Source organism: Schistocerca cancellata, chromosome 2 (genome assembly GCF_023864275.1).
Source record: "Schistocerca cancellata isolate TAMUIC-IGC-003103 chromosome 2, iqSchCanc2.1, whole genome shotgun sequence".
Classification (NCBI taxonomy): domain Eukaryota; kingdom Metazoa; phylum Arthropoda; class Insecta; order Orthoptera; family Acrididae; genus Schistocerca; species Schistocerca cancellata.
Window position 1 is genome coordinate 1,116,963,002 of NC_064627.1, and position 23,671 is coordinate 1,116,986,672.

Genomic DNA, 23,671 nt, shown 5'->3' on the forward strand with positions numbered 1-23,671 from the left:
AATGCCGTATTCACATACGCAAACTACGTACATGGCTTTTTTCGTACTGCAATTAGATGTAAATGATTATCAGGAATTAAAAACCAATATGAAAGGCATGCGCACCTATAAATTTTAAAAGTTTTCTTCTGAAAACAGAAATATTTACGCAACAATATAATAAACCTTTCAATCTCTCTCGTTTTAAGTTTGATTTTTCCTTTTGTTAACTGTTTCGTTGGGATGTCAAGTAGCCGCAGAGCATGCGCGAAGTGGATTTACAGTTTACGCTGTGGCTTTTGCGGAGTGACTATACTTTTTACTGATAAATAAATATCTAATAAATGTTTTACGAGTAAATACCACAAATGAATACTAATTAATGAACTAAACGACTTTCGCGTATTCTTATAACAATAAAGTCTCACGAATGGTAACATGTAAATTATTCAACGTTGGTGTAGTGGTAACAGACTAAAAAACCGCAAAAGCAGACTGAGGAAAGATAATACAGTTATCGTTGAATAACGTGCGTCATTGTCAGCTGTTTTGTGACTAATGGTTTACGCGTCTGGTTTTGTGACAACTAATCATCTAATAGGCAGTTGATTGCCTGCTTCACAATTGTTGAGAAGATGTTTCGCTCTTCGTCGGGTTTTGATAAGTTACTTGGTACGGTTTACAGACGATTTCTTTCACTAAGGTGACGTGTAATATAACACAGAAGTTTTGTTCGGAAATTGCTTTAATTGGATTACCTGTCATTTATTTCCTAGATAAGGCGACAAGCAATTTGAGATTAGAACCGGACTGGCCTACAATTCTTCAAATATGTGACCAAATCAGACAAGGAGATGTTCAGTAAGTATCATTTAACACAGTGTTCTTTCTATCCTCTTCCGAAACAGGATATTTCTTTCTATCCTCATCCGAAACAGGATGTTTGGATCAGCCCAGTTTGTGCTGTTTAAGTGAACATTGAAACATGTTGGTAAGTATTTTCTCCCATAGGGGTTAAATAAAGAGAAATTTCTGAATATCAATTTGGTAGAGTGTAGTTTATCATCTTGTAATAAACTCTTATACTAATCAATCGGACCGAGATTTTTATGTTTCTATATAATGCCGCTGCATCCCAAGCGATCTGTTTTTATTAGTGTAGGAAATCTCTAAACCACCTTCGCCCGCTCTTCACTGAATGTTTAACTTAATATATTTATGTGTAGGCGTAGGCTACTTCATTTTTCACGGGTCGTGTACTGTACTTTCACGTCAACATTCTGTTCAAAATTCGCGTTTAATTTCATTGTTTGCAACTACAGTATTATTGGCATGATGTCGGCACTTGTTTGGCTTTTTTACACCATTTTTGTAGAGGCAGTATGAACCACATCAACATGCTGACAGCATCTTATTGTTGACTCTCGCAAATAATGAGTATAACCTTCTGAAGGAGGACGCTAAGTGCCTGAAGTCGGTTAAGGAAATAAAATTTCTCTTATGCAACTGGTTGCAGTTGATTTCGGTGTATACAACTACAGCTGCTGAAGGAGGATTAAAGACTACTGCTACCAAATTATTATTCACCATAAATCTAGGATTGATCTGGTGAAACTACCGTTTTCTGCAGTGTTTGCCAAACTGTTCAGACAGGGCTATTAACTTCACAAGATACATAAAAATCCTTTGTTAATATTCAGTTGAATGTGAATAAAAGAAGATTGTCCCCCCGTTAATGACCTTGTTATTACCTAAATATAAAAATAGAACACAAATACCGAGAGTGTGCAAAGAGTGGATTTCTGTGATAATGGGCAAGTAAATAAATAACAAAAATACAAACACAGAAATTGATAGTAAATGGGCCAATTAAACACACACACACACACACACACACACACACACACACACACACAGAGAGAGAGAGCAGCTTCATAATACGTTTTTCTATTATGTTGATTGTTGTGAAGAAAGACATTATTTGGAAATAATAGTATGCAGAAATATAACATATGGTATAAAATATCTTCAACTATTATTTAACCTTGATAGTGTGCAGAAAGGAGCAAAGTATGCAGCTTAAGGAATATGTTACCAACTCCCCTGTGAATTAGACACATTGGTAGATAATATGGTAATGAAAGTTCTAAAACTGAAAAAGCTGCTTCTCGAAAACCACTACTGTATAAATGGATTTCTAAGTAGATAGTATGTTTGTGGTTAGGTCACAGTTGTTAAATTTTGTTGTAAACTAAGATTACTACAAAAAATCCAGCATGTAGCCATGCTATCTTAGAGAAAATGTATCTTATTTGTAAATATACTGACACATTCCACATCAAGGCGAAGTGTTGTAAAAATGTTTCACTAAAAAGCTAAGCTAAACTCAACTCACCCACCATAATTCAATATTGTGGACTTGAAAATTTACTGCATGATTTGACATCAACAGATCCTCATAATTCAGACATTTCATGGAGTTTGAGGTCACATGGATGGACTTTAGAACGTGAACCACAACAGATGAAAAATGTGTTCTGATTTTGTACTTTTGTTGTTCACTGCACTTTCAAATTAATTTCCAACCTCCAGTTTTTGTCCCTTTGTTGCGTCAATGTGTGAACAGACTCTCCTATTTTTATTTCCAACTGTTATGGCAATACTGCTCTTCCAGTCAGTTTAGTATTGGTTTGTTGATTGCTTCTGTGCATAATTTTAATAAGATGTGTTGAAATTTTTTCCCTGTTAACATTGTTGTTTGTAGTGTAGGCTATAGCTTGCTGTTTCATCTATGGAATTACTGATGTAATTTAAAATATGCAGAAAAATATACAAGTGTTCATATAAGTAATGAATAATGAAAGCATACACCACACGCAGAGACAGACATTTGCTTTTTTATTATGATGATTACAGATTAGATTAAATTAGATTCAGTTTTTGTTCCATAGACCCTAAAATGAGATGATTTTCATGGATGTGGAACAAGTCTGAAAGTAATCATAGAAAACATAAATCATTTGAATAGAATACTCACTAGCTTGGTGGTCATTTGTCGGCAGATTGACAAAATAGGTGAACACATTACAGCAAACTCGAACTGCTAATATTTACAGAATTAATACAGTGTCAGAACGAAACATAGTTATGCACTTTAATAAATTTATCACACTCTAAATACCTAATCTTGGCTATTGTGACAAAGTGATTTCAAAACTGAAATCTAACAGGCATGTTTACTTAAGCTGGTCTAACAGTTCCTGTTAAGAAATTCACCTATAGAGTAGCAGCAGTTGCCTATCAAAAAGTCTTTCAAACTCTGTTTAAACTGTGCCTTATCCGAAACCAACTTTTTAATGGTTATTGGCAGTTTATTGCAGTAGACATAGTCTTGGATGTTATTGAATTTAGCATATGTTAAAATTATGGAGTAAGTAAGGAACACTTTTTTTTCCCCTTCAAAACAAGTTCCTGCCCCGAGGTATGGGACTCCAAAGATGACACTGCAAACACCATTTTGAAGATGCAAATTTTGGAAAAATTTTTAAACTGCTGTATCTCTGTCACAGTTATAGACATTTTGTTAGAGTTTTTTTTTTTTTATTTGAAAGATAATTGCTTTATGATTACAATGGTGTCTTCCATTTGGACATATCTGTCAAAGTTCTTTTTAAATTTTTTATTTTTAAATAACTTACAGGATTTTTTTTTAAAGATGTCAATCCAGAAAAGTTAGATTTTTTTCTGTTGGTTAGCACCATCTAGTACTATATTCTCTGTACCATTTTTAATTTGGACAGGTTTTATTTTAAAAAATCATTTTTTTAACTTTCAAGGGCAATGTATGTCTTCACTGAAGTTGTTTCTTACTAATTTCTTTGTTACAGTGTTTATTCCTATTGTCTTTCTTGCAGTTATTTCTTATCGCTTTGTTTGTTGCAATTATTTCTTTTCATTTTCATTGTTGCAGATATTTCTTACACTTTGTAATAGTGTCTTGTCAGTTTCTTTGTCGTGGTTGTTCATTGCAGGTTTTCTGTATTGTAGTTGTCCAGTGCTAATTTGTTTACTGAAGAGGCTCCTTAGAAATCTGAGACCATACAGTGAGTTCTGTGTTTTCATGAGGAATTTGCCAGCTGACACAGTTGCAGTGTGTTTTGTGAAAAGGACAGTTTGAAATGTCTTCTAACTGGGACCTCAGGAGCGTGAAGTGTGCTGACTTTTTGTATATCCATGAAAGAGTGATAGGCCTATACAAGACAAACAAAAAAACAGACTTTGTTCAAGTTGGGAATAAGCATTCTCATTTGAATACTGTTTCAAAGTGAAGAGGTTTCCAGTGACGACTTTTTGTGTTCTAAATATTTTGACAGAATAACAACAATGATAGTATCTGAACAAGGTGAAGCCTCCCATGGTGCAGATGATGCAGATCAATAGAGGAAGAATTAAATACACTGAATCAGAGGTCCTGTTAAGAAACCATGGTCAGTGAAGTCGAGTCATAAGCTCAATGCATCAAGAAAGCGCAGAGAAATTACTAAAGCTATGGATGAATACACTACAGCAAAACTGACCACGCTCTCCAAAGTAGAAATTCCATCTTAAGAAGGAAATGAACCATAGCACTGTTACACCTCTTGCCAGGAATTTTTCGCAGATATCAATTCAGCTGTCAAATATTGTGCATCCTACAGTGAAAAGGTGCAAGTTTTAACTATTATTCCAGAGACATTTTGAAAGAAAACAATTTTTAACCACGTTCCATCAGTATCAAAGTACATGGAAGACAAATCAAGAAATATGAGGTTTGTGAAAGGAGTCTTCGGAAGACCAGATCCTTATTATGGTCATTCGTTAGAAGCAGCTAAAGTTCAAATATCACAGTCATTTTATCTGGAAGATAAATGGTACTGTTCTCATCATAGTGTGAACAAAAAAGACACTAACAGTTGAAGGTCAAAAGTTTGTGAAAGTGAAGAGGTACATGACTCTCAGTATTAAAGAAACTTTGCAGTTTATAAGAGCAACTATACAACTTCACACATTGGAAGATCAAATAATTGGGCAATTCGAAACACACATAGCGATGTCTGTCTGTCTGTCTGTGTGTGTAGTGCACAAATTTCGAACTTTGTGTGGTAACTTTGAGGAACTTACCGGAGCACGTGATGTACGACACCTTGGTTGGGCGTGTGAAGTCATTGGTAGTCTGTGACTTAAAGCGAGAGGCTTGTTTGTTTCAAGAATGTGGTGACTGCCCTGGAAAGGGAGGACGATCTTTACAAACACTTGGCCTGGAAGGCGAATCACATAACTCTGCAGAAATTAGATATGCGACATGCGAGGAAAATGAAATAATTAAGAAAACTGTTGCCTTTGACAGTTTCATTGACTAACTTCATAAATGGTCAGTGAAAGGAGTAACACACCAACATATGAAGAAATTGCAAAAACACAACTTTGCAGAAGTGAAAGGGTGTGCCAGGCTAAGGAACTATGTTTAGTGCTTCACTGTGATTTTGCTGGGAACTGGTCTGTAACTCTCCCACAAGAATTAGAAGGGTATCATTGGAGTAATGATCAGGTTTCAATTTTTACAGGAGTGACATGTTTTGAAAACAATGCCCCAAGTATTGCAGTTATAAGTGATAACTCAGGACATGACTCGGCAATTGCTTTGCTAGCAATGGCAAAATTCTTCAATTACAAACAGGGGCAGAGAAGATCATCATTATTTCTGATGTGCTCCGTCTTACTTTAAAATTCATTACCAGCTGTTTCAATTGAGTAAGTCGCTTGTGCCAACTGACTGAGTATTCAGTGCTACTGGTTGCAGGAAGGGGCCTTGTGTGGTGTAGGAGGCCTGCTGAAGCACCGTGCTACAAAAAAAAAATCTTTCCAGACTAAATACAGCTGTGATTCAGAATGCTGAGGATTTTATGAGAGTCGTGAAATCTTACACATCCAAAGCCCTCATTCTTTTGTCCAAAGAGGAAATCGAAGAATTCCGTCAGCAGAAAAAAAAGAAGACTGGTCCAAACAAATTACTCCTGTAAAAGGAATTCAGAAGACACATTTTTGGACTCAAAAGTGATGGGCAAACTCATATTGCACACACTTTAAAGAGCAAGAAAGAAGAAATTTCATTCGTTTGTCGAACACCTCAGTAACAGCAGGATAATATTCAGATTAACAACGTGAGAAGGGGAACGTTTGTGGTGTGTGTGTGTGTGTGTGTGTGTGTGTGTGTGTGTGTGTGTGTGTGTGTGTGTGTGTGTGTGTGACTCTGACTGGTGGTTTTCAGAGATTGTAGACACTAGTTAAGAGTTAAACGAAATTGTAGTGAACTTTATGCTACCAAATGGACCAGCTGCTGGATATAGGTTTCCAGCTGAAGGGCAGCAACAACGCTATCAGTGCTCACTTCCTGTTCACACTGTTTTGAAGACTGTTAAGTGCTCCAATTCCTATTGGTTCAACAGGAAGGCATCACTCTATATCAAAGGAAGATACTGAAGCAGTGTAACACATTTTCAGTTAATTGGCTGGCTAATTTCGGTACAAAACAGAGTGGACAGAAGTTGTATAAATTGAAACCTTTAAGTCTTTGAACCTTTCACATACAGTTTGGAACTATTTAAAATGCTTTAAAAATTAGTCTCTTACTCATCTTTCAAAACTAAAATTATTTTAAATAAGGCTAGGTTTTGATTTTTATGAGCCTGTTATGTGATAATAAAACAGGTTTTATGTATGGCAAAAATTCTAGTTGTTTGTAAAACCTGTTCAACCTGAAAGTGGAAGCTCTACATTTCAGGGAATGTGGATCTATATGGTACTAAGCAACAGGAGAAAATCAAAATTTTATGGATTGGTATTTTGAAGGAAAAAAAGTTCCATAAATTATTTAAAAAAGTTCAGAATGCTATAGTGAAAGAACTTTGACAGATAAGTCCAAATGGAAGATTTCTTTGCAATCATAAAGCAACTATCTTTCAAATAAAAAAACCAACAAAATATTTAGAACTGTTCCAGAGATACAGTATTTTAAAATTTTTTCCAAAATTCGCTTCATCAAAATGGTATGCGCAATATCATCTTTGGGGGACTGTATCTCGCAGCAGAAATTCTTTTGGAGAAAACAAAAATAAAAATACGTGTTCTTTATTAAGTCTTTCATTTTAACATATGCTAAATTCAATAACATCAGAGACTGTGAAGGTAAGATTTTTTCCTAGCCTGCCTGAGTTGATATGGACTACGCCTGCAGTATATTCTTAGTCGTAATTTAAATCTGGCTCTTGAAACGTTGTTAGTAGGCTTCCTCGGGATAGTTTACATCTATATTTGAGTCTACCAGTTTAGTTTCTTTAACACGTCTGTGACACTATCCCATCTGTCAAACAAACCTAAGATAACCATTTCTGCTGCCCTTTTATGTATACATTCAATATCTCCCATAAAAGCGTACATACCCAAAGTAGGCAAACCTCATGCTGTAATAACTGACAATGCATTACCATATTTCGAATTATTGGCAATGCTATGGATGTTTTTAGTGTGTACACAGCAAGGGAGGTATTCAGTACCACCTATTGCCGTGGGCCTGGCTTATTCAGCAGTCATGCTTTGCACATTTTTACAAGTGTTTTTAGTGTGTGCTCAATTTTATTATGACAACCCACCACTGTGTTTTGACTTTTAACATGAGTAACTTCCCAAAAGCTGGGACTTTGTAATTGTCCATCTGTTGTTGTTGTTGTTGTTGTTGTTGTTGTGGTCTTCAGTCCTGAGACTGGTTTGATGCAGCTCTCCATGCTACTCTATCCTGTGCAAGCTTCTTCATCTCCCAGTACGTACTGCAGCCTACATCCTTCTGAATCTGCTTAGTTTATTCATCTCTTGGTCTCCCCCTACAATTTTTACCCTCCACGCTGCCCTCCAATACTAAATTGGTGATCCCTTGATGCCTCAGAACATGTCCTACCAACCGATCCCTTCTTCTACATTTTATATCCTCTCTACTTCGACCATCATCAGTTATTTTGCTCCCCAAATAGTAAAACTCCTTTACTGCTTTAAGTGTCTCATTTCCTAATATAATTCCCTCAGCATCACCCGACTTAATTCGACTATGTTCCATTATCCTCGTTTTGATTTTGTTGATTTTCATCTTATATCCTCCTTTCAATACACTGTCCATTCCATCCAACTGCTCTTCCAAGTCCTTTGCTGTTTCTGACAGAATTACAATGTCATCGGCGAACCTCAAAGTTTTTATTTCTTCTCCCTGGATTTTAATACCTACTCCGAATTTTTCTTTTGTTTCCTTTACTGCTTGCTCAATATACAGATTGAATAACACCTGGGAGAGGCTACAACCCTGTCTCACTCCCTTCCCAACCACGGCTTTCCTTTCGTGTCCCTTGATTCTTATAACTGCCATTTGGTTTCTGTACAAATTGTAAATAGCCTTTCGCTCCATGTATTTTACCCCTGCCAGCTTTAGAATTTGAAAGAGAGTATTCCAGTCAATGTTGTCAAAAGCTCTCTCTAAGTCTACAAATGCTAGAAACATAGTTTTACCTTTCCTTAATCTTTCTTCTACGACAAGTCTTAAGGTCAGTATTGCTTCACGTGTTCCAACATTTCTATGGAATCCAAACTGATCTTCCCCGAGGTCGGCTTCTACTAGTTTTTCAATTCGTCTGTAAAGAATTCGCGTTAGTATTTTGCAGCTGTGGGTTATTAAACTGATAGTTCGGTAATTTTCACATCTGTCAACACCTGCTTTCTTTGGGATTCAAAAATGTTCAAATGTGTGTGAAATCGTATGGGACTTAACTGCTAAGGTCATCAGTCCCTAAGCTTACACACTACTTAACCTAAATTATCCTAAGGACAAACACACACACCCATACCCGAGGGAGGACTCGAACCTCCGCTGGGACCAGCCGCACAGTCCATGACTGCAGCGCCTCAGACCGCTCGGCTAATCCTGCGCGGCTTTCTTTGGGATTGGAATTGTTATATTCTTCTTGAAGTCTGAGGGTATTTTGCCTGTCTCATACATCTTGCTCACCAGACGGTAGAGTTTTGTCAGGACTGGCTCTCCCAAGGCCGTCAGCAGTTCTAATGGAATGTTGTCTACTCCCGGGGACTTGTTTTGACTTAGGTCTTTCAGTGCTCTGTCAAACTCTTCACGCAGTATCATATCTCCCAATTCATCTTCATCTACATCCTCGTCCATTTCTATAACATTGCCCTCAAGTACATCGCCCTTGTATAGACCCTCTATATACTCCTTCCACCTTTCTGCTTTCCCTTCTTTGCTTAGAACTGGGTTTCCATCTGAGCTCTTGATATTCATACAAGTGGTTCTCTTTTCTACTAAGGTCTCTTTAATTTTCCTGTAGGCAGTATCTATCTTACCCCTAGTGAGATAAGCCTCTACATCCTTACATTTGTCCTCTAGCCATGCCTGCTTAGCCATTTTGCACTTCCTGTCGATCTCATTTTTGAGACGTTTGTATTCCTTTTTGCCTGCTTCCTTTACTGCATTTTTATATTTTCTCCCTTCATCAATTAAATTCAATATATCTTCTGTCACCCGAGGATTTCTACTATCCCTCATCTTTTTACCAACTTGATCCTCTGCTGCCTTCACTACTTCATCTCTCAAAGCTACCCATTCTTCTTCTACTGTATTTCTTTCCCCCATTCCTGTTAATTGTTCCCTTATGCTCTCCCTGGAACTCTGTACAACCTCTGGTTTAGTCAGTTTATCCAGGTCCCATCTCCTTAATTTCCCACCCTTTTGCAGTTTCTTCAGTTTTAATCTACAGTTCATAACCAATAGATTGTGGTCAGAGTCCACATCTGCCCCTGGAAATGTCTTACAATTTAAAACCTGGTTCCTAAATCTCTGTCTTACCATTATATAATCTATCTGTAACCTGTCTGTATCTCCAGGGTTCTTCCATGTATACAACCTTCTATCATGATTCTTAAACCAAGTGTTAGCTATGATTAAGTTGTGCTCTGTGCAAAATTCCACCAGGCGTCTTCCTATTTCATTTCTTACCCCTGATCCATATTCACCTGCTACGTTTCCTTCTCTCCCTTTTCTTACTATTGAATTCCAGTCACCCATGACTATTAAATTTTCGTCTCCCTTCACTGTCTGAATAATTTCTTTTATCTCATCATACATTTCTTCAATTTCTCCATCTGCAGAGCTAGTTGGCATATAGACTTGTGCTACTGTCGTAGGCATGGGCTTCGTGTCTGTCTTTGGCCACAACAATGCGTTCGCTGCGCTGTTTGTAGTAGCTTACCCGTACTCCTATTTTTTTATTCATTATTAAACCTACTCCTGCATTACCCCTATTTGATTTTGTACTTATTACCCTGTATTCACCTGACCAAAAGTCTTGTTCTTCATGCCACCGAACTTCAGTAATTCTCACTATATCTATTTCCCTTTTTAAATTTGCTAACCTACTTGCCCAATTAAGGGATCTGACATTCCACGCTCTGATCTGTAGAACGCCAGGTTTCTTTCTCCTGGTAACGACGTCCTTCTGAGTAGCCCCGCCCGGAGATCCAAATGGGGGACTATTTTACCTCTGGAATATTTTACCCAAGAGGACGCCATCATCATTTATCCATACAGTAAAGCTGCATGCCCTCGGGAAAAATTACGGCCTTAGTTTCTCCTTGCTTTCAGCCGTTCGCAGTACCAGCACAGCAAGGCCGTTTTGGTTAGTGTTAAAGGCCAGATCAGTCAATCATCCAGACTGCTGCCCCTGCAACTACTGAAAAAGCTGCTGCCTCTCTTCGGGAACCATGCATTTGTCTGGCCTCTCAACAGATACCCCTCCGTTGTGATTGCACCTACGGTACAGCTATCTGTATTGCTGAGGCACGCAAACCTCCCCACCAACGCAAGATCTATGGTTCATGGGGGGTATTGTCCATCTATATATGGAAATATAACCAGTATAAATCTGAAGATGCGTCTATACTGACACAAAGCTGGTAGTTGCGAATAAAGCATCTTCATAAAGCTATGTGGCTTTTGAGAACATCTCATCATTCTCGACTTTTTAACTGCTGTAGTTTTTATGATAATATGAATGGTTATTGAGTGTTGTTATTGTTATTTTAGGATGGGTCATACGAGTGATTTGCAAGCCTTCTCCTTTGTAGACTGGGAGGGAGTAAGGCAAGGGGCGGACTCCAGCATCACCTTTAAATGGAGATAAGCCTGGTCACAGGCAGGAGTCCAATCAAAAGGTACTCCTTTGTGACGCAAGTGATTGAGGGGTTGAGCAATGGTGGCAGCCTGGGGCAAGAACTTTTAAAAATAAGTAACCTTGCCCAAAAACACCTGGAGTTCAGCTAAGTCCTTGGGACAAGAAAGGGCCTCAATGGCCCCACGACATTACGACCCGAAGGGCGGACGCCATCTTTGCTAAGCCAGTGGCCTAAGTATTCCACTTCCGGTTGGGGGGGGGGGGGGGGGGGGGAATTGTCCAGCTGACAGCGTAAACCTGCAGAGAGCATGAAATAAGGCGCTGAGGTTTCGCAAATGTTCCTGGCGGGAATGCCCGGTGACAAAGATGTCATCCAGATAATTCACACACGAGGGGATAGGCTGTGTAAGCTGCTCCAGGAACCGTTCGAAAATGGCCGGTGCAGAAGAGACACCAAAGGGAAGGCACTTGTACTTATACAATCTGAGAGGTTTGTTGATAACCATGATGTTCTGAGATTCGGCATCCAAGGGTAACTGGTGGTACGCCTAAGCCAGGTCGATCTTTGAAAAATACTTTACCCTGGCAAGCTTGGCGAGAAGGTCTTCCTGTCGGGGAATGGGGTAAGTGTCAATGAGGGACTGAGCATTGACAGTAGTGCCGAAGTCCCCACACAGCTAAAAGGACCCATTGGGTTTCCGTATGACCACCAATGGCGTCTCCCAGGCACTGTAAGTCACAGGGTCCAAAACGCCAGCAGCCTGGAGCTGATAAAGTTCCTGCTTGACTGCCGGCCGTAAGGCCACCAGAAGGGGCCAGGCCAGGAAAAAGCGAAGCTGCGCATCCGGCCATAGGGTGAGGTGCGCCTGAAAACCAGAAGCACATCAGAGATCCATTGCAAACCATGGCGCAAAAGTGGAGCACAGATCGTCCAAGTCCTGAAAAGGAACAGACGTGGAAATGACCTTAACTTCGTCAGAAATTGAAAAGCCAAACAGTTGAAACGTATCCAGGCCAAAAATATTCAAAGCCGATGGATGGTAAACGACAAAGAGGCAAGGAGCTGGTCGACGACAAAGAAGGTAAGGTGCCGGGGAACACACTTGTACGTCGCCTGGACGACGAACTGCCCACGGAGGGGAATGGAACGGTCTCCGTAGGCGACCAAACGGCGAGAAGGTGGTGACAACTCAGAAGAGCCCAGCTGGGTGTGTGTCACCATATTAATCAGGGAGACTGTGGCCCCAGTGTTGACCTGAAAACTGACATCCTCAGTGAAAAGGCAGAGCGTGAGGAAAAGCTTCGGCGCTGATGGGTCATCCTGTGGGATGATTGATTGCAGAGCATGGACTGTATCTTGAGGCCCAGGAGGGGCAGGACTGGAGTGAGTCGAGCGACTACGAGAAACCAACGGATGTGGCTCTCCTTGTTACACAGCGTGCACGTTTTCCAGTGATGGGAACAATGAGAATGTGCAGTAAAGCACTGTGGGCAAGATGGAAGTGTTCTGCGCGGGTGGTGACGAGGGGCGATCGGAAGCGCCGATGCCATAGAGACGTCGGACTATGAGGAGTCACGACAGCGCTGGCCTCTGTCGGCCAGGCCGCGTCGACGTCGTGAGGGCGGAACCCGCCATCACGCCTTGATTGCCGCCACCTGCGGCTGCGCCATAAGACGCTCGTTGGCCGCTTGAGCAATTTCAAAGGAGTTTGCATTGTGGAAAATCTCTTCCAAGGAGGGGTTATAGAGTTTCAGTGCCGCAGTACAGTCCTCAGGATCGGGAGCCAATTGAAGCACCACATTCCGGATCAGGGAGTCCGCATACAAAGCCTTACATTGCTGCTTGGTGCACGTAAAATCGCATAGACGGCTGAGACCCTGCAAGTCTGTGACCCAGCAACGATATGATTGACCAGGCTGTTTATGGTACTGGTGGAACTGCAGCCGAGAGTCGACCACTTGGTAGCGTTGGGAATAATAGTTTGTCAGCAAAAGGCATATCTCCTGGAACGAGAGAGCCACAGGATCGGACAATGGTGCCAACTTGCAGAGAAGAGAGAACATGTCTGGGGAAGCCCAAGACAAAAACAACGACCGCTACAAGGAGTCGCCTGTGACTTGAAAAGCCGTGAAATGTTGTTTCAGCTGATATAAGTAGGTTTCCCAGCCCTATTTAGCGTCATTAAAGGGTGGGAACGGCAGCGGACGTGGGAAAGCACTGGACACCCGAAGACTCGGAAGCTGTTGTGGTAGTGTGTCCCGGGCATCGACTTTGTCTGTTAGCAACCGCAACAACTGTTCTAAGATGTCTAACTGGAGCTGCTGCGGCTGCATGAGCTGCTGCTGTTGCCCCAGAAGACAGACCAAATTCGCCTCTATGCTGACAACTGCCACCGTTTACCTCATCGCCAAAAATTTTGTAACCGCGACTGGAACAGTTGCGGGGTGGCTGAGAAAGCACGGCGGGACCCCAAACAGAGAGTGGCCTGCGAACAAACAAACGAACGGAAAGCACGGACACGAAACGACGACGGACGATTGATTGAGACCTTACGACGACATGCAAGAAGCAACAGGGTGACAGAGACAACCAAACGAATCCAGGATGTCCACTAGTAATGAAAACAAAGAATGGTAAACACGCTGTCTATTGTCGAGGCGATGTGTCAAGATGCACGCAATGATTAGACTCACTGTCTGAGCGAGAGGCAGGCGCTTAAATACATGATCGGGGTGCCGCTATTGGCCGCTGGGACCACATGTTCCACTGTGGCGTCCTCACATTAAACATGGGCCAGGAGGTGCGCGCCACTACGGCTTACGGCGTGATGGTGCAGAGACCTCTAGGGGTCTTTGACGTCCATGCCGTCTTGCGCGTATTCCAAATTCGCATTGCGCGGTACCAGAAATACAACAACAAGACATTTACAAACACAAACCAACTCAAAAAACACCTTGCCCATCACGAACCACACTATTGTGTCATGGCCAAAGCAGACAGGTGGGATCAGGTGCTTAGTTTCACCACACCAGCTCCAAATATAACTGCCTTTGATGACCTCAGTGTTGATAGGACTCTTAAACAGTTATCTTTCGTCTTTCCAAATATCCAGGAGCAAGACTGTTTTGCTTATTAGTTTTGACAGCAACAGTGTGGTCCACCAGGAATTTGTATTTGAAATTGATACTGTCAGGGTTAAGTTTTCCAACACAGTTTTTAGGTTGCTGCTACACATTTGGTATATTCGGTCAGAGTGGCATAGGATGGCAAAAATGGGCCCACTGCACAGCAGCACTTGCACGTACAGTGAGATCTGTGTACCCTATTTCTTGTGTTAATGCTTCATATAACTTTTCTTGAATGTCCTCATTACTCTCTGAAATTATTGACTGTAGATTTTATTCCTCCAGACAGATAGAAAGTGTGTTCAAGTTTCTATAATCAGGAGTAGTCTCTTCTGTAGTGTCTGTGATTGTTTACTGTGGAACTTATTCAGCATGTTTTAAAGCTTTATGGGATTATTTACTTTTGCTACTAAGTCTTTACAAACTCAACTTATTTGTTGTTAATATTGTGTCAGTTACTATGGGAAGTAGAGCATGTGGGAGAAAGAACTTTTGTGTAGCCACAAAATGATCGCCGGCAGTGTAGAATGTGTTGTTAATTACTGCTGTTGTGCACAGCAATCGACAATACTTAGTTTTGGTACTCATGTTGTGATGATGAAATGAGATCCTGCATAGATGAAAGAAGATTGTCAAAGCTTTTAACCACCTAGTAGATTGTTCTGGAGAAGAGAAAAAGGCATACTTTTTAAAGTCCAGGACTGGAGGTGTTTTTTAGATTACAGTGCACTGAGTGTTAACAAAGCATAGGGAGATGGTTAGTCAGATGGAAGTGTTGTGGAAATAAACAGATATACATGAACTGCTGAAAGGACATTGCTAATCAAAGCAGTAACACAGTAAGACATTCCAACACACTGCCATCAGCCTCTAGTGTCGTTCATTTAAAGACACAAAAAAAAAAAAAAAAAAAAAAAAAAATACCAAGATGATGAGACTTACCAAACAAAAGTGCTGGCAGGTCGATAGATACGCAAACGTACACACAAAATTCAAGCTTTCGCAACAAACGGTTGCTTCATCAGGAAAGAGGGAAGGAGAGGGAAAGATGAAAGGACGTGGGTTTTAAGGGAGACGGTAAGGAGTCATTCCAATCCCGGGAGCGGAAAGACTTACCTTAGGGGGGGAAAAAGGACAGGTATACATTCTCTCTCGCGCGCGCGCATACACACACACACACACACATATCCATCCGCATTTGGTATGTGCGGATGGATATGTGTGTGTGTGCGCGCGCCAGTGTATACCTGTCCTTTTTTCCCCCTAAGGTAAGTCTTTCCGCTCCCGGGATTGGAATGACTCCTTACCCTCTCCCTTAAAACCCACATCCTTTCGTCTTTCCCTCTCCTTCCCTCTTTCCTGATGAAGCAACCGTTTGTTGCGAAAACTAGAATTTTGTGTGTATGGTTGTGTGTCTATCGACCTGCCAGCGCTTTTGTTTGGTAAGTCACATCATCTTTGTTTTTAGATATATTTTTCCCACGTGGAATGTTTAGGGAAACATTCCACGTGGGAAAAATATAACTAAAAACAAAGATGATGTGACTTACCAAACGAAAGTGCTGGCATGTTGACAGACACACAAACATACATACAAAATTCAAGCTTTCGCAACCAACAGTTGCTTGTGTCTGTGTATGTGCAGATTGGGAAAATTTCGAAAAACCTGCGTGTAAATGTATTAAAATGACTGGTTGTGTGGTGGCAGATTATGAAAATGAGGCTAACAATTGTCTGGCGAAGAAATAATAACGTTAAAACCTGTGGGAAGCTGCTAAAAAATGATCGGTTATGTGGGAAAAACGGGAATGGAAATAAAGTGAAAGTTGTTAGAACTGGCCGAAATGGTTGTTTAATAGGTGAAAGGAACTGAAGCTGTGAAATAGTATTTTATTGTGTCTATCTACCAGCGCTTTCTCGTTTGGTTTGTCACAGCGTCTTTGTTTTTTATATATATACTTTTCCCACGTGGAATGTTTCCCTCTATTATATTCATATCATTAATTTGAACCCAACAATTATGTTTGTTATTGTCACTCTTGCCTTTCAATATCTTTTCAGTCATCTTACTTTCTCTTTTTGTTTGTGCAAGTAGTTTCACTTTGTATTCACCTTCCCTTTTTACCGCAATCTACCATACAGTTTTATCCTGCCCATATATACTCAGTAATACATAACTTACTTCCAAACCATATCCAAAAAAATTTTCACCGCTTTCAACACTACCGCTGCTATAAAATCCACCGTTCCCAGTTTACAAACATTTCTCGTGTAACCTCGTGAATACTATTTCACAGCTTCAGTTCATTTCACCTATTAAACAACCATTTCGGCCAGTTCTAACAACTTTCGCTTTATTTCCATTCCCGTTTTTCCCACATAACCGATCATTTTTTAGCAGCTTCCCACAGGTTTTAACATTATTATTTCTTCGCCAGACAATTGTTAGCCTCATTTTCATAATCTGCACTGCACAACCAGTCATTTTAATACATTTACACGCAGGTTTTTTGAAATTTTCCCGAATTTTTCCACCTTTTAACGTGTTTTGTAGGCAATACAACTACCTAACCTTTGTTCACATCGTTGTTTACCAACCTAAGTTCACCACAGGATCAACATAGCACAGCTTTAACCAACACTTTTTAGACTTTTTTCATACCAGTACTCAAGTTGCTTTCTAGTTCACCTTTATTTCTCTCCATATATTTTTATTTTTATTTTCACTTTAGCCTCATGTTACACTTTCCACCTTCTAATACCATGTCACCCTCACAACATCCCCACAACGACCCCATTAAGTTTTATTTACATTCCCTCTGCAAACATGCCTTCACCCTAGCCGGATTACACTCCCATATTTTATTTACTCAGGCTTGTCTGACATTTGGCATTACCCCCAAAGACCTCACACGTAAAGTTCCCATCGCTGGCTGTAACCCTTCTTTCCATCAGTCCCTATACCAGTTCCAAACTGAACAATCCATGGCACTCACCCGCCTAATTCTTCACCTACACATCAACTCAGCCAATGAACACACCCGTCAACTTCTATCCTTAATAAGAAGTCCTCAGTCTTTCCTCTCCCACATCCACACCGGCTGTTCAAGAGCATCCTCCTACAGGCCAACCACAAATTAGAACAGCATGCCCCCCTCCACCTTAAAAAACTATCCAATCTCCTGGTTTCTCACCTCCGAAAAGGCAACTCACTCACCCTTCACAACCTTTCCAACAAACCTCAACCTCCTCTCATTGCACACAAACCCAGTCTCTCCCATCTACTCAATCTCCCACTTCCAGCTCCACTCCCTCCAAAACCTCGAAATTCCAATCAACACAATCTGGAACCACAACACCTTAATTCAGTAGTTAACCTTTCCTCCAAACCTCTCTCGCAATCCGAAACCTCTGTCCTATCCAAAGGCCTCACCTTCAGCCCCACTCCCAGATTCAACCAAACAGCCCTTGTCAAAGATTTACTGTCCTACACTCGCACTCTCTGCTGGAAATATCACTTTGCCACGAAGAAAAATGATCCTAATCCTACTCCTAATGATCCAAATCCCCAAGACACTATCCAAATTGAACCCTGCCTGGAACAGTTCTGTCCTCCGCCACAGTGGGACCCACCTCCTCTTCCTCAAAATCACCCTCTCCAAACCTTCCACGAATTTCTCACTTCCAGCCTTGCCTCTCAATTTGTCTTGAAAAACCTTAATCCTACTCTTAACATCACTACAGCTGAAGCCCAGGCTATCAGTGATCTGAAGGCTGACCAATCCATCATCATTCTTCTGGCTAAGAAGGGTTCCACAACCGTGGTACTTGATCGTCTGGAGTATGTGGCTGAGGGATTGCATCAGCTTTCAGACAACACTACATACAAAGTTTGCCAAGGTAATCCCATTCCTGATGTCCAGGTGGAGCTTCAAGGAATCCTCAGAACCTTAGGCCCCCTACAAAACCTTTCACCTGACTCCATCAACCTCCTGACCCCACCGACACCCCGCACCCCTACCTTCTACCTACTTTCTAAAATTCACAAACCCAAACATCCTGGCCGCCCCATTGTAGCTGGTTACCAAGCCCCCACAGAACGTATCTCTGCCTGCGTAGATCAACACCTTCAACCCATTACATGCAGTCTCCCATCCTTCATTAAAGACATCAACCACTTTCTGGAATGCCCGGAGTCCTTACCCAATCTGTTACCCCCGGAAACCATCCTTGTAACCATTGATACCACTTCCTTATACACAAATATCCCGCACGTCCAGGGCCTTGCTGCGATGGAGCACTTCCTTTCACGCCGATCACCTGCTACCCTACCTAAAACCTCTGTCCTCATTACCTTAGCCAGCTTCATCCTAATCCACAACTTCTTCACTTTTGAAGGCCAGACATACCAACAATTAATGGGAACAGCCACGGGTACCAGGATGGCCCCCTCGTACGCCAACCTATTTATGGGTCGCTTAGAGGAAGCCTTCTTGGTTACCCAGGCCTGCCAACCCAAAGTTTGGTACAGATTTATTGATGACATCTTCATGATCTGGACTCACAGTGAAGAAGAACTCCAGAATTTCCTCTCCAACCTCAAGTCCTTTGGTTCTATCAGGTTCACCTGGTCCTACTACAAATCCCATGCCACTTTCCTTGGCATTGACCTCCATCTGTCCAATGGCCAGCTTCACACACCCATCCACATCAAACCCACCAACAAGCAACAGATACCTCCATTATGACAGCTGCCACCCATTCCATATCAAACGGTCCCTTCCCTACAGCCTAGGTCTTCATAGCAAATGAATCTGCTCCAGTCCGGAATCCTTGAACCATTACACCAACAGCCTGAAAACAGCTTTTGCATTTCGTAACTACCCTCCCGACCTGGTACAGAAGCAAATAACCAGAGCCACTTCCTCATCTCCTCAAACCCGGAACCTTCCACAGAAGAACCCCAAAAGTGCCCCACTTGTGACAGGATACTTTCCGGGACTGGATCAGTTTCTGAATGTGGCTCTCCAGCAGGGATACGACTTCCTCAAATCCTGCCCTGAAATGAGATCCATCCTTCATGAAATCCTCCCCACTCCACCAAGAGTGTCTTTCCGCCGTCCACCTAACCTTCGCAACCTCTTAGTTCATCCCTATGAAATCCCCAGACCACCTTCCCTACCCTCTGGCTCCTACCCCTGTAACCGCCCCCGGTGTAAAACCTGTCCCATGCACCCTCCCACCACCACCTATTCCAGTCCTGTAACCCGGAAGGTGTACACGATCAAAGGCAGAGCCACGTGTGAAAGCACCCACGTGATTTACCAACTGACCTGCCTACACTGTGAAGCGTTCTATGTGGGAATGACCAGCAACAAACTGTCCATTCGCATGAATGGACACAGGCAGACAGTGTTTGTTGGTAATGAGGATCACCCTGTGGCTAAACATGCCTTGGTTCATGGCCAGCACATTTTGGCACAGTGTTACACCGTCCGGGTTATCTGGATGCTTCCCACTGATACCAACCTGTCAGAACTCCGGAGATGGGAACTTGCCCTTCAATATATTCTCTCTTCCCGTTACCCACCAGGCCTCAACCTCCGCTAATTTGAAGTTGCCGCCCCTCGTACATCACCTGTCATTCAACAACATCTTTGTCTCTGTACTTCTGCCTCGACTGACATCTCTGCCCAACCACTTTGCATTTACATATGTCTGCCTGTGTCGGTATGTGTATGTATATGTGTGGATGGATATGTGTGTGTGTGCGCGAGTGTATACCCATCCTTTTTTTCCCCCTAAGGTAAGTCTTTCCGCTCCCGGGACGGGAATGACTCCTTACCCTCTCCCTTAAAACCCACATCCTTTCGTCTTTCCCTCTCCTTCCCTCTTTCCTGATGAAGCAACCTTGGGTTGCGAAAGCTTGAAATTTGTGTGTGTGTTTTTTATTGTGTCTATCTACCAGCGCTTTCTCGTTTGGGAATTCACAGCATCTTTGTTTTTTTTATATATATTTTTCCCAAGTGGAATGTTTCCCTCGTCTTCAGTCCAGAGACTGGTTTGATGCAGCTCTCCATGCTACTCTATCCTGTGCAAGTTTCTTCATCTCGCAGTACCTACTGCAAGCTATATCCTTCTGAATTTGCTTAGTGTATTCATCTCTTGGTCTCCCTATACGATTTTTACCCTCCACGCTGCCCTCCAGTACTAAATTGGTGAGCCCTTGATGCCTCAGAACATGCTCTACCAACCGATCCCTTCTTCTAGTTAAGTTGTGCCACAAATTTCTCTTCTCCCCAATTCTATTCAGTACCTCCGCATTAGTTATGTGATCTATGCATCTAATCTTCAGCCTTCTTCTGTAACTGAGCATCTTAGCTGAAGTTAATCCATCCGTGTTTCATGTAGGGATACAATCACTAAAAATATTTTATGTATTAAAATGCTATGAATAAAAATTGAGGGATAACTATGGCATGTTACCTTTTAGTCACTGAGCAGTACTGAATATGGTAAAGTAATAAACTGTTTGCACTTAGGACTGCAGATAAATCCAAAATAAGTATTGTGTTAAAACTTTAGATATGTTTGGCAGACTGGATTAAAATTAGTGTGAAAGATATCTTTGAAAGAAAAATTGATATTTTGTCTTTTTTCACCGATTTCTGGTTATCATTTCTTTCTCATGAAATGGAAGTGATATGCAAGCCTGCACATATGTATTTCATGACAACCATGCATTTAATTTGCTATAATTTCTCTACTTATATTTCAGGCCAAAGTATGCTCTTGCTGCAATTAAGAAGAAACTCTATAATGCAAACCCTCATATTGCAATGTTTGGGCTTCTGGTAAGTTCTCTAATATTCTTTTAAAATTTACCTTATGCAAAAAGAATTTAATATTTTCGAATTTTTATCTGCCACTTCGTGTAGAAGAAGGGAAGGTAGGAAGTAAGAAAAAGGTTGATAAGCAGATGCTGTATTTTATTTCTTTCTTTCTTTATATCCTGTAAATCCAATACTGGGAGGCATTCGCATAGATGTAGAACGTGTCAGAATTGTTACAAATAATATAAAAGGAATACATAAGAGTACCTCTTGCAAGAGGATATCTGGTATAAGACAAAATACACATTAATAGATATAAAAAAAATTACATTAAAAAATATGGTAGATCTTAATAGCTAAATGAAAGACACAGTAATGTTAACAGTGATTGTGAGTATCGTCATGCGCAATAGCACATCAAATTAGTAAATGAAAAACTCAAATACAGTTAACTCTACTGAAATATTCTTGTTCCAAATAGAAGGAATTATCTAATAAATACTGTTTGAGCTGTTGTTTAAATTTGGGAAGCTCGTGGATAAGTAATGTCAGTGATGGTGGGAGAGCATTGAACACCTTGCAGCTCAGGTAATGGACTCCTTTTTGTACAATAGTAAGGTTTTTTGATTCATAATGGAGGTCCATCTTCCTCCTGGTATTGTGGGTATGGTATGAATCATTGGTTTTGTACGATTGTCCATTTTTACCAATGAAACATAACGGGGAGTAGATATATTGGCATGCGGTTGTCAGTATCCCTAATTTTCTGAAAAGGTTTCTACAATAATGTGTAGGCTGTGTAATGGTACTTTGACTTCCGCACCTCCGCCAATACAAAGATATAATTTACGATCGCGCACGCAGAAGAGCGCTGCGCCAGCGACCGATTCTTATAAATAATTTTGTTCGTCTTTTTACTTTTGCGTAGGTTTTTGTTTTTAACAACTAATTGATGTCTCTCACTCTCTCTCTTGTCTTCATACGAAAGACGTGTATTTTTTGGCGATGTGTTGAATGTGCTTTTGGGTGGAAATTAAAATTACATTACAAAGCGAGGTTGTTACAATAGTCATTCAAGGTGGTTATCATCAAATTTGTAAATTGATCATGACAGTGACTTGAAGAAGTTTTCAACAGACGGAGAAAAGTGAAAGACGGGTCGTCCTACAAGAGAAATTAGGAGGACAGCCATGAAGACTACATTGTAATTAATACTGCATATCTAACAAGATTATAAGGTAAATTTCAATTAGTTTCTGATGCTATTTTCCGTACAGTCGCTTTTCGTATTGTTGCCGACCCGGTCTGCCATGCACGGTCAAATTACAGCACGATCTCAATCAATAATACGAAGTCCGCCTTATCCGTAACTGAAACCACCAAAATTCCAAACCCAATCAGATTTTCTATTTTATATTTTTCACGGCAGAACCCTGAGGAGAAGGGAACACTACAGCTGGACTCCGCTCATTATCCTAATAAATCTCTTTTGGGCAATGAATATTTTTTTGGGTAGTGGCTGATTACCCCAGAAAACTATACCATACAGCAATAATGCATGGAAATAACTAAAATAAGCAGTTTTTGTGGTGTCTCGGTCACATACAGTGGAAATAATACGAACAGCGAATGTTGCTGAGCTGTTTTTTGTGGAGGTGCAAAATATGGTCAGACCATTTTAGACTGTTGTCAATGTGTACACCCAGAAACTTGGTTGACTCAACTTGTAGTAACTCACTACCATTCAATGTAATACTTAATTGAGCCTCAATTTCTTTCCTTACTTGGAAATGCACAAACAGGGTCTTATTAGCATTTAGTGATAACCCATTATTTACAAACCAAGACAATATTGGTAGATTCCTCAAGACTGAGGTTGGGAGTTTTGTTGATGAGGATAGAGGTGTCATCAGCAAAAAGAGTAAAGTGAGTTTTAAAGCTAGTATGTTAGGGAAGGTCTTTGCTAAAGATGAGGAAGAGAAGGGGGCTAAGTACAGAGCCCTGAGGAACAGCCAATAGAGCCCCAGCTAGATGACACAGAGTACCCCTCAGAGTCGTTCAACATGACCTTCTGCTATCTTCCAGCTAGGTAGGATTTAATCCATGAGCCAACTGAGCCAGTTATACCAAAATATTCAGCCTTTGCTAAGAGGATTTCATGATTAACACTATCAAAGGCCTTAGAAAGGTCACAGAAGATACCAACATGAGATAATTTATTATTAAATGACTCTTAAGATTTGATGGGTGAAGGAAAAAATAGCTTGTTCTGTTGATACACCCTGTTGAAATCTGAACTGGCTACTATTTAATACCTTATAATGCATGAGGTGTTCAATAAGTCTTTTCTGAACCAATTTCTCAAGAATTTTAGAAAAGGTTGTTAAAAAGGAGATAGACCGATAGCTGGTAACGTCGGCTTTATCGCCTTTTTTAAAGAGAGGTTTGACAATAGCATACTTTAGTCTCTGG

General features: G+C 40.9%; 1 protein-coding gene across 1 annotated transcript in view; it reads left to right on the forward strand.

Annotated features, from left to right (window-relative positions):
* Positions 1-329: 329 nt before the first annotated feature.
* Positions 330-23,671, forward strand: part of LOC126163155 (hepatocyte growth factor-regulated tyrosine kinase substrate) — a 108,471-nt gene continuing 85,129 nt past the window's right edge. Inside the window, exons 1-3 of the mRNA XM_049920089.1 lie at positions 330-651; positions 756-840; positions 21,145-21,220. Coding sequence (XP_049776046.1) covers positions 615-651; positions 756-840; positions 21,145-21,220 — 198 coding nt within the window. The 5' untranslated portion in view covers positions 330-614. The remainder of the gene's footprint in view (positions 652-755; positions 841-21,144; positions 21,221-23,671) is intronic.